Raw genomic sequence first — 12556 nt, forward strand, 5'->3', positions numbered from 1 at the left:
GTATGTTTCTATGTTAGTGGTCCTCAAACTTTTTAATGTCAGGGACCCGCCTCCCCAAAATGATATTTGGCCGTGGACGACCCCCTCCATCTCAAAATATTTTGTTTCAGAGACCCCCCAGAAGCAAAGATTTGAGTTTGATTTGATTCAAAAATATAGTCAAAGATTTGCACCAATTTTCACGATTTTTCAAAAATAGCAGATCACGCTACGAGCTTGTAGATCTGCTATTTTTGAACAGCCAAAAGAGATCTAAAATGACACAGATGCGTTCCCGGCTTTAATGGGTTAACCCCTAACAGCTCCCCGAGGCACTGCCCCTGTAGCTCCCACTGCTCCTGTTGCTAAGGATGGGCTATAGTATGAAACATATGACATTAGTTAAAGTATACTTCTTTGGCTTGCAGACAGTATGCATACGATGCAGCTGATTGGTCGAGCAGTTTGCAAGATTACCTACATGTACGAGCACACACACACACACACACACATACAGACAGACCCTCTTATAAAAGGCTAGCCTCCCGCAGAGCCATGTCTTGGAATTAGTGTACATTGATCAGTGCAGGTGCTTTTTGAAGGTATAAAAAGTATAAATTATTGCAATTATTGCTCTTCTGTAAAGCACCTCTGCTTTATTTTTACCTTTTGCTCATGTCATGAAAGGTGCTATATAAATAAAGTGTATGTATTTATTATTTATTATGTATGTGTGAAGATGCTTGCACGCAAGGTATGTGTGATTGTGTGTGTACCGCTCGAGGTGAAAAGGTGTTTCTGTGCCTTTTTCACCACAAGAAAATCCCAGGAGAGGTCCTCAGTCTGTGATGTGAACGTCGCAGGTGTCGACTTTCTCCACAGCAATCATCATCATTGTTTTTTCTTTAAGGCCTATACTTTTGTAGTTTTCTAAAACACATGTCTATGTTTGTTGGGATATAGATATGTTGATGCCTGGCGGGGATCTCAAAGCCCTGGCAGATGGGGATTTTTTTTTCTCCGCACAATGCTTTAGCATTTGACTTGGGGTTAGGACTCAGGAGCAATCCAGGCTTTATATTTGGGGTGTTCGAACCATAAGCTCAAAAATAAACGACCACCCATTTCCCCATGTTACTACGTGTGCCAACTCAATTTAACCAATGTATACAACTTCAAAAAATGCAATAATGATACCATGCAGCCCTTTTCTTGAATGAAAAATGTTGTCCAGATTGAAAGCCGACATTCAGGCAGTAATCGCATCAAACACTGAAACATTTTCATGTTTTGATAACAAGGCACACGTGTTTCTTTTCTTTTCAATTTATTATATATTTGTTTTATTTATATCTGTTATCAACTTGTATAACTATGGTCAAAACCTTCAGACTATTTTCAAGACTATCACCCATATTTCCATTATTTTCCAGGTAAGGTCATTCATACTGTAGCTCCATACTTTTCTACACTTTCCTGACCTGCAGAAGCACAAAGGATAACGCAAAGATAACAGACTCCAGTGCAGTCCAACAAGCCAATGCACAGACCAATGAGCAGCTTGCCTTGGGCCGGCTTGCGTGTTTACTGTCCCTTTACAAATCGATAATGGGTTTATACCATTATAATGGGGTCACGGGGAATATTCTGACCTCAGAATGGGGAATGGCTCTCCAAACCAGTGGGGAACAAGCGCTGCAGTGAACGTGTTTTAGAAGTCAACCTTTGGCTCGCCAACTGGAACAGTCCAAGTGCAATGCCTTAATAACAACATAATTCACACGCTCCTACAGAGCAGGACAGCAGGAAAATAAAATCATGCAACTGGAAATGAAGGGAAAAAAATCAATGTGTATTGTAAGTAAATCAACAGGCACCAACAGATGCGCATACGCACGCAGAACCCTTTGAGATAAGTCATCTGCTGCCTGGTACCGCTTTCTGACATATAGGCATGTGGGGTTCAGAATGCCTGTGGCGCCAAGCGTGTGCACTGCACATACAGTGTACATGCACATACAGTGTACATGTACAGAAAGGGCGTGTGTGTGTGTGTGTGTGTGTGTGTGTGTGTGTGTGTGTGTGTGTGTGTGTGTGTGTGTGTGTGTGTGTGTGTGTGTGTGTGTGTGTGTGTGTGTGCACGTGTAGAGATTAATGCTGTACATAAGAGGTACTTTATGCATGTTTAATGGTAATGGGAAAACAAATAATAATCCCGCTGTGCCTGTGTGCACATATTTTTAAAATTCATATTTAAAAATGTGTGTGTGTGTGTGTGTGTGTGTGTGTGTGTGTGTGTGTGTGTGTGTGTGTGTGTGTGTGTGTGTGTGTGTGTGTGTGTGTGTGTGTGTGTGAGAGAGAGAGTGTGGAGATATCAGTGTGCATTTGTGTCAATGCACATTGCATGTTGGGGAATTCCATTAGACAAAAAAAAATGTTCATGGTTGACCGTTTTAAACCGTCAACCATTAACGTTTTTTGTTTTTGTCTTATTAAACGGTCCGTTTAATGTACTGTTTAAAAGTGAATGTACCCCCCCCCCCACCCCAAAGTGGTGCCTGGAGTTAGCCGACCAGCCGCCCAGCCGCCATGTTTTAAAGCTGCTCCATGACTGCTGCCTTATAGGTTGTACATAGAGAAATAAACAGTGGTTTATAAAGTAATTGAATGCCATATTTGAGTAAAACATATCTTTACTCTAATGATATGTTTTACTTCAGTAAAAGTTACATTCACCCATAAGGAAATCCCTTGCACTTGTAGTTAAGAAAAGTATCAGGCGTTAGAATGTAGTCAAGTATCAAAAGGAAAAGTACAAGAATCTAAAGCAAAAAGTATCACGCTTTTTCATAGCACAAAGAAACAAAACACCCAGAAGTGTGTTTTTTGGTTTCTCTCCTCGCGTACAAACTGATTTTAATGGCACTTCAACATAAAAGAGCACAACATGAGATTTGTGTGCAGTTCATCCTAACATGCCATCTTTCTCTATATGTAAACATCAAAGAAAGACTTCTCCATCTTATCCATTAGCTTTTACACATGTCGTGTCTTTCATCCAATCACTCAATAGCGTCCCAGGCTGATTGTCAGGATGCTCTAACTCTTAACTAATGGTTCATGAAAAACCTTGAATTCATACAAATCTGGAAACACTTTCATCATGCCAGCCTGGGTCCACAATTCTTCTCACAAAGTCAATACTGTGCCAGGGACCGGTGGACAGGACAAATTGAAATACATAATTCCTATCTTCTCAAATTCAAAATGTCTTGTAAATCCTAACTTTTTTTTTTCCTAAAGTTTTTTTTTATATTTTTTTGTAACTTATGTTGCTCATTATTATTATCAATGGTTTTCAAACTTTTTGTGTCAAGGACCCTGAAAATAATATGTATTTGTCCGCGGACCCCCTCCCATCTAAAGATATTTTGTTCCAGGGACACGATTTTTCAAAAAATAGCAGATCTACAAGCTCATAGCGCGGCACTCGGTGCCGCGCTATGAGCTTGTGTATCTGCTATTTTTGAATAGCCAAAGAAATCTTAAAATTACACACATGCGTTCCCTTCCTGGCCTTAAAGGGTTAAGGACACTTTTGACACTAACTCTGGGGGAGCCCGGGATCGAACTGGGAACCTCACGGTTCCCAACCGGCCGCTCTACCGGCCACTCTACCCCTGAGCCACTGGCGCTGGGCACCTTAACGAACCATTATCGAGTTATGAGTAATGGTTATGAAAAAAGTTCAAAATGGTCATCCTGTACGACCAACAATCCAATAATATCTGATATATATTTTTTACATTAATTTTAACATTGGAATATGGAATGTGTTCCAGGTCCACAGGAAAACTCCCCAGGGCCGGAATTTAACCCGCGGGCCCCCCAGTTGAATATCACTGGTGTGTACAGATGTGGGTACTGTATTTGTGTATAAGGTGCTGTTCACACTGAAGAGTGTTTTCTTATTTGTAAAGTGCGACACATCTCGGTATGGGTTTTCTTTTGTGAGGAGGAAACAGATACAGATACAGAGCTCGTATAAAGAGAATAAATGTGAAAAGGACATTCATGGAGTCCTGGCGGTTTTCTAATTGTCCATGATATTGGTGGGCCGTGCACCTTGAGACTTAAAGTGTTGCAGACATTCTGCTTTCTCTTAACACATTCAATCCAGGAACGCATCTGCGTCATTTTAGATCAGAGGTTTTCTTAAAAAAACGCATGTTTCTATATCAGTGGTTTTCAAACTTTTTCATGTCAAGGACCCCCAAAATGATATGAATTTGGCCGCGGACCCCCATCTCTAAACATTTTGTTCCAGGGACCCCCCAGAAGCAAAGATTTGAGTTAATGTTTGCTTTAAAATAATATATACATACAAAGATTTGCACACATTTTCACGATTTTTCAAAAATAGCAGATCTACAAGCTCATAGCGCGGCACTCGGTGCCGCGCTATGAGCTTGTATATCTGCTATTTTTGAACAGCCCAAAGTATAAAATAATGGTTAGAGCTAAAAATCTAAAATGACACATATAGTATATGCGTTCCCGGATTGTATGGGTTAACACCTCTTGAAAAAAATGTCATGTCTGAAGAGCTTGCTGCTCAAGAAACTCTGCGTAACTCTTTCCGCAAAACAAACCACTGCGTCTGGCAAACCGCCCCCAGCCGGCCATGAGCATGGAATCCGCAACCCTTTCATAGGAAATAATGGCTTTGTGCAGGAAAAAACACTCCACACTCTGTGTGAACCAGCCCCCCCCCCATTCAGTGGATTGTGTGTGTAGGCCATCTATACGAGTGAGCATTTCTGCTCGTAGTCTCCAAGCTGGCACAAAACAAACCGACGAAACCAATCCAAGCCCTTACCTCAATCCGGCCCGTGTCGGGCTGGAAGCCTCTGGACGGGTCCTCTGTGGTCACTCTGCACTGGATGGCACTGCCGTTCACCCGGATCTTCTCTTGTTTCAGGCCCAACTCTGGGAGGCTGCGGCCCTCGCAGATGCGAAGCTGGGCATGCACCAGGTCCACACTGGTAAGGGGAGAGAGAGGTAGGGGAGAGAGAGGTAGACAGGAGGGAAAGAGAGAGAGAGAGTTAACTACTCATGCATTTTGTTCATTCATTGACATAGGCATGCAATGCTCTTACACCACCTTGAATATAGTGTTATACCTTGACAAGGGAACCATGCAAGTATTTGAAGCTGTAATGTGTAGGTTTTATGTCTGTTTTCTCCCTCTCCCCATGGATAGAGGAAACATTATGAATTCGCTCATTCTATTTGACGCGTGCACTCGCGCACGCACGCACACGCACACACACACACACACACACACACACACACACACACACACACACACACACACACACACACACTACAGTCCACAGTGTACCAAGGGTAAGGAGAAGAGGGACGGAGAGAAGAGAGAGCTGAGAAAGACAACAGGGAAAAGGAAGAGCGGAAGGTTTGTTTACTTTTCCGTACATTCCTGAATAGCCTGAAAGGGAGAACACTTGCTTCCATTTCACTGTGACCTTTCCACAGAGCTCCACTGGAGAGACTTTCACACAGCTGTCATTTTTAACCTTGAAACTGAATCTAAACTTTTATTTTTTATTTATTTATTTTTGCCGCTTTGACCCATGGAGTAAATACAGCCATCAGTCAGAAAATGGCCGAAATGGGAGATTTGGTATCCCATACTGACAAGTCACTCTGCCTTGACGTACACGTGAAAACATACAGTGAATTAACCACAAAAACCCTATACACTTCTTTGACCGGGGACCCCCAGGCGTCTATACTTGGTCCTCTCCTTTTTTCCCCTCTATACCAAGTCTCTTCACTGAAAATAACTGACAATTGTGCAAGCTCACAACCGTGAGCTTGCACAATAGGCTCTATGCACAGCAGCCATATTGGTACTAATATAATAATAATTAAGGCTTTGTTCCATTTAGTGTGGCATAATGGTTGTCTTATTTTGAAGGGCCCCCATAACTCTGAGAGTGTACAAATGGAACCAAATGGACCCGGAAGGGTCCATTTGGTTCCATTTGTACACTCTCAGAGTTACACTCCCACCATAAGAGGCCATTTGGGAACCAAAATGGAGTGTTTCTAGTGAGCCAACATGCACAATATCAGCACCCTGACCAGAATGGAATAGAGCCTTCATTAGTATCATTGGTAACACCTTTGAAGGAAGTAAGAGGCCCAATTTATTCCCAATATGGCTGCTGTGCATAGAGCCTATTGTTTGCTGTAGATCTGCAGAATGTTTTCCTATTTTCATCAATGTTTGCCTGTTATGACATGCCCAGAATTGGAATGATAGGGTTCAAGTGGTTAAGTGCACACACACATGCACACGCACACACGCCGACAAAGATACCCTGACATCAATTATCAGGTGCACACATGAACAAACACAACTGGGCACTATACAGTAAGTCTGCGCTGAAGGGAGCCAGAGAGACAGCAGGCAGAGACATTAGCAAATGAGCAGTTATTTCTGGGCACTTTCTAAGCAGGGCTATTTGGCTGTTGAATCACAACATCTCCATTAGCCTACATTCACATTCTGGCCGTGTGCAAGGGCAATTATGCATGAGGCTGGGGTGATAAGTGCCAGAGAAAAAGCTGATCCCTGCTCCACTATGCTTCAAGAGATGCTAATGTTGTGTTTTCATTAAATGCTCCATGAATACATGGGTGTTTGTTTTTTATATTTTGCTTTTTTTTAAATCAGTGATTGGCCTCCTCTATTCTACTAGCATGTTTAAAAGTGCCCAGTTAGGATAATGGATGTATCAATTACAATCTCAATTTCAAAACGGTATTGTCCTCATTTGAAAGCAAGTTGTGACCAAAGCAGCAACCAGACAGTCACCGAAAATGCATCTCTTACAGTGTGGCTCTGCAGCAGTCTAGCAGTCTATAAGAGGGTCTTGTCTGTGTGTACCGCCGCTATTTTATTCAATAATTCTTTACATGTTTTATACGTTTTTTATATACTGTACATTTAACTGTGATCGTGTTGAGACCTTGACAGTTTTTCGAGTACTGTATGCCTTAAAGGAGACACACCATGAATTTCACTTTTTTTTTTATTTTTTTTTTATTTTTTTGGCTCCCCAGTGTCTCTTGTACCCCAAAAAATATTTTCTTTTAACATTCAGTCATTCATTCTCATTTCAGAGATTTTCAGAATGGGCGTGTCTGAACAGGCCATCTCAGAATGGCAAGTTTGCTTACCTCACCAAACTTTCTGCCCATGTATTTTGACAGACAGAATTGCTCAGTACCGCAGTACAGCACCCCCCTAGCCAACTGGACGTTTTGGTATTGCAGCTGAAAGTGCTTTATAAGCCTGAGAGAATTGACTTGGGATGAGTATATCTGAGTGTTGATTTAGGCTCAAACCTTTTGAAAATGGTTTGAGGGACATACACCATATGATATTAAATATCAAATACTTTTTTTAAATTCATGGTGTGTCTCCTTTAAAAAACTGCATTTCTGAGAAAAAGGCCTTCAAAGATTTGACAAGGATTTTGTTTTAATTGAATTCTGAGGTTAATTTGTTTTTGTATGGTTTTTTTTACACAACAGAAGAAGCCAGGGATTAATTTTGTTACATTACTGAATGATTGTATGAAAGACGGGCTTTACGCGTTCAGCTGACGTGTTCTAACAGTGGTGAGTAATAACTGTGAAATCATGAGGAGGAAATAAGCTGACTTGATATTCATACATTAACTTCATATTTACATGCTGGTTTAACCTCAGACTTTTAACCAATTAACCCATAAGACCTGAGGCCGATTCTAAAAATGTCTTCAAAATCAGTTTTTTGAAAAACGTATGTTGCTCTATCAGTGGTGCTCAAACTTTTTCATGTCAAGGACCCCCAACATTATATGTATTTGGTCAGGGACCCCCATCTCGAAATATGCTTTTCCAGGGACCCCCAGAAGCAAAGATTTGAGTTAAAAATGTTATATTCAAAGATTTGCAGATCTACAAATATCTTTGTCAAAAATAGCCCATCTACAAGCTTAGAACGTGTCGTGTTGTAATGTTTTGTGAATTTTTAGATCTGCTATTTTCGTGGGACGTTCGCCTATTATAGAATATTTTATTTATATTGGCATCAATAAAAGAAAACAGTGCAACCATTAAAACACCAATGTGGATCAAATTACAAAACTCAATTATATTTTATGACAGAATATGGCCAGAATATGGCCTCTAGAGTTTGTGTGGTTAAGTGAATGACAGGTTCTGAATCTGTGTTTAACTCCTTTTTTACAAAATGTTGTTTTGCTCTGCTGTAAAAATGAGCATGTCTGTGATGACCATCTATCTGCTGTGTTGGCCACATTAGTCTTTGGCTATTAACAGTGACTGATTAACAGAGATTGTAATTTTGTCAATTCATTCACTCGCTTGTGGCTTTATTCACATCCACACCTTGCAAAATGAAACTAAAACAAAGACAGCACCAATACTGAAGGTGAAATATGTTATTTTCAACTGTGCCTTTCAGTCACTGATTCACAATTAAACATGTGTTCAGGTATTCACACTAGTGCTGTACTGTGAAAAAATAGACAAATCTAGAGCAGAAGGAGAGAACATTCCAGATGTCACATTCTTTGCAAGAATGGAGCTAAATATCTTCAAGCTCTCATTACTACATTTGGTGTAATTATCAAGACGCCAAGCATTACAAGAATCATTTGAATATTATGCACATTCCAGCAGAAAATGAGAGTATTTTGCCGAGTACCCAGTCACACATTTGGCATCAATGTTCTGTGTTTTTATTAGGTTCCGTCCAGTTTTTAGTTCACGTATAATTTTTCAATATTACACACGTACCGCAAGATGATTGAATGAGGTCCCTCCAGGGTTCAGGAAATTCATTGTATAATAATTTGACTCAGACAAATTAAAAGGCCTGCAGCAACATTTGTCCCTCGGTGCAGACCTGTACAGTACATGGAAAACCTCCCATTCCATTAGAAGGATGGACGACGGAGACCACAACACGCAACATGCAAAGATATCCTGACTAATCATATTCGGTGTGGTGTTGTTCCTTCAATTTACTTCAGGTTAGACTGTTAGAATGGTAATTTCACATTAAATTACCTTTGGGGTCATTTTCAAGTCTACTCAATAATAATAATAATAACTTCAACTTATATAGTGCCTTTCTAAAAACCCAAGGACAATTACAGGCAGTTTTTGAGTTGCTTGATTCAGTATAATATTTGATATTAATTTGATCAAAACACCCTTCTATAAGCGCATTCAATTTTGAACTCCAGGTTAGACTAATTGAAAACACATGTCCCTCCTTCTGGTGATTGATATTGTCCTGTTAATGAATGGGGAGACCTTCATTTTAGCTAGTCGAACAAATGAAGGCCTCCCCATTCCTTAGAAGGACCATATCAGTCACCAGGAGCAGGGACGTGTGTTTTTAATGAGCTCAACATTGTTAAATGGGCTTATAAGAAATGGTGTGTTTGATCAAAGGAAAATCAAATATCTAAAGATTAAATCAAGCAACTTGAAACATTTTCTGGGGTGCACACAAAAGTCAGAGATGTGAAAATTACCCCAGAAGTGTTTTAAAGTGAAATTCCCCTTTATGTTTAGCCATGGGTTCGGTGTGGTTTCATTTATCAAATTTATTTCAGGTTGTAGGCACTGTTAATGGGTTAAGTTAAGCCATGGGTTTGGTGTCGTTTCATTAATTAAATTTACCTCAGGTTAGGCATTGTTAGCATGTTATGGGTATGTATGTGTTTGGTATGGTTTCATTAATTACATTTTGTTCAGGTTAAGCACCGTTAGCAGGCTAAGCTCAGATACTGTATGTGTTTGGTGTGGTTTCATTAATTAAATTGAGTTCAGGTTAGGCACTCTGGTTAAGTTCAGCCATGTGGTTGGTGGGGTTAAGGTTGTATGGATTTGGTGAGGTTAAGATTAGGTTATGGGTTGGGTGTGGTTACGTTTAAGCATGGTTTGGTGTGGTTACAGTATATGGGTTTGAGGCCCATGTATAACTCACTCCAGTCATATCCTTTAAGGAAACCCTCCACTGCAAACCCTTTTATTTAAACCAAGCAAAGTATTTTGCAGAGCCTTTGACTTTACTTTGAAACACCCTGCAGTAAAGGTAAACTTTTGCCTTGCTCATGGACTCCTGACTCACTTTAAATATTATTTTAAAGCTCCATTTTATGTACCAGGAGCAAAATATTAATCTTTTATGACAGTAAGCATAATTCTATGTCTATGTTGTCCTTCTTGCAACGGTGCTCGTATGGTTCTAAGGGCTTCTGAAGAGTGGGCAACTTCTTTTCTGCCAATCTGGCGAAAACGGGAAACCCCAGAGATTCTTGTGCATAATATTTTTTTCTAAGCCGTGGCTGGGGTTTTCTGAGTGTCTACAGACAGTGCCTTCCTGTACTTGAATTACATTTCCTACATGGCAGCCAACAATCTATCGATCCAGCTATCCATCAATCCATCCATCCGTCCCACCTATGACTCTGTCAGTTCATTTATTTTCCATATTTCCATTCATTCAGTTAATTGTTTTTGTCTTGGGTTACAGTCCAATGTTGTGTTTTAAAACATGTATTGATTGTGTTACGTATAATAAACATGAAAAAGACAAGACAAATTCGACTTGTATGTGTGTGTACCACTTCTTAGTGACCTAGGACAGTGGCTCTCAACCTTTTCAAATAATCATATTTGAACTGGGGACCCCCCATTTTGTTTGACTCCGTTCAACAGATACATTTTGTGAAAACAGCAGATCTACGAGCTCACAACGCCTCGCGTTGCGAGGCGTTGTGAGCTTGTAGATCTGCTGTTTTCACATTTTTTGTCACTTTCTTATATTATTTGACAATTTGCCTAGGTATTAAAAAGGCCTTAAAAGTCCTTAAATTGTCACTTCACTATCATCTGGGGACCGCCCCAAAATCATGTGGGGACCTCCCTGGGGGTCCCGGCCCACAGGTTGAGACCCACTGACTTAGGCAGTGACTCAGGAGGAAATTCAGAGGGATTCAGAGGATTCCTGGTTCATTCTTGGCTCCTCTTGGCATTGCATCAAAGTCTCCTTCAGAATAAGACACTGAACCCTCCTAACTGCTCCCTGGGCGCAGCTCAGTGGCTGACCACCTGCTCCTAATAGTTAGAGAGGGTTAAATAAAGAGCACAAATTCCAGGCACGTGCACTTAGCCGATGAAACTTTAACTCCCTAGGATTGTGGGACTGTGCTGTAGACCACTGTTTCCCAAACAGTGGGTCGGGACCCATGTTTGGGAAACAGTGGTCTTTTATGGGTATATATATATATATATATATATATATATATATCCTACTATAATTCTAGTAACCTCTGTCTGTAGTGGTGAGTAGGTGAGTACGTGAGTACGTGAAGCTACCCGGTTCTCCTCAGTGGCTGGAGCAATTGCTCTGATTTTGCACACAGCCATTGACCATTACCATCTGAACTTAACTGTGAAGCCCGTTTTTCAATTTCACCAAATCTCAGCTTCTTATTAGCGTTTTTGTGTCAAACACTGTCGCCATGGTTACGGGGCTGCCCAGCTATGGGACAAACTGCCTCCCGGGTTGCCAGATCATGTGCGATCATGTGCGCATATCCCCCCACGGATGCGTCCACCGGGTATGGTCTAGTACAGGGATGTCAAACATACGGCCCGCGGGCCGGATCAGGCCCGCTAACTAGTTTAATCCGGCCCGCGAGATGATTTTGCAAAGATTAAAAAAAATATATATATATTTTTATTTTTTTTTAGTGCCAAAAATGTTTTAATTGTTTTTTTGGCCAAGTCTACACCTGCAACCACACGTAACTTCCACTTTCCTCTTCTTCTTCCTCGTCTTTGTATTGGTATTGTTTGTGTTGGAGCGCCTCAGTGCGGCTGCAGAGTTCATGTGCAACCTCTTCCAGAGAGAGATAGAGACACTAGAAACTCTGCTGGAGACACAAAACAAACTGTGTAGACTTGGCCCTTTGAAATAAAATGTATTTTGGCACTAAAAAAAAAAAAAATCTTAACGGTTATCGATTAATTAATCGGTAAGGCCTAACGGTAGGTAAACGGTTAATAAAATGTCTCCATTTGGCCATCCCTATTTGTGAAGTTTACATTCTCAGAATGTGCTTGTACTAACTAAGACTAAGTAAAGTAAACAAAGAAAACTATCTGAAGTTGTTGTTATTGTTATTATTAGTTATTATGCCATGATTTTACCGGTCCGGCCCTCTGGCCCTCTGGCCCTCCTCCATGTGGCCCCTGAGCTAAAATGAGTTTGCCATCCCTGGTCTAGTATATATAAAAATCACAACATCATGAATTAAATTAATTCCAACATATTTCTAAAATAACATAAAATAAATACAATCATTTCCATAAATAAATAAAAACAACATTTAAGAAGTAGTGAAAATAGCAGATCAAGCTCACAACGCTAGCCTGATTATCAGCCTGAAGCTGCGTG

At 40.5% G+C, this 12556-nt stretch overlaps 1 protein-coding gene across 1 annotated transcript in view; it reads right to left on the minus strand.

The window, feature by feature from the left end:
- LOC311034334 (pyruvate carboxylase, mitochondrial-like) overlaps positions 1-12556 on the minus strand; it is a 454227-nt gene that overhangs the window by 305237 nt on the left and 136434 nt on the right. Inside the window, exon 11 of the mRNA XM_084042211.1 lies at positions 4859-5021. Coding sequence (XP_083898337.1) covers positions 4859-5021 — 163 coding nt within the window. The remainder of the gene's footprint in view (positions 1-4858; positions 5022-12556) is intronic.

This window comes from Gymnoscopelus microlampas (assembly GCF_963454915.1).
Source record: "Gymnoscopelus microlampas genome assembly, chromosome: 19".
In the NCBI taxonomy this organism is placed as follows: Eukaryota; Metazoa; Chordata; class Actinopteri; order Myctophiformes; family Myctophidae; genus Gymnoscopelus; species Gymnoscopelus microlampas.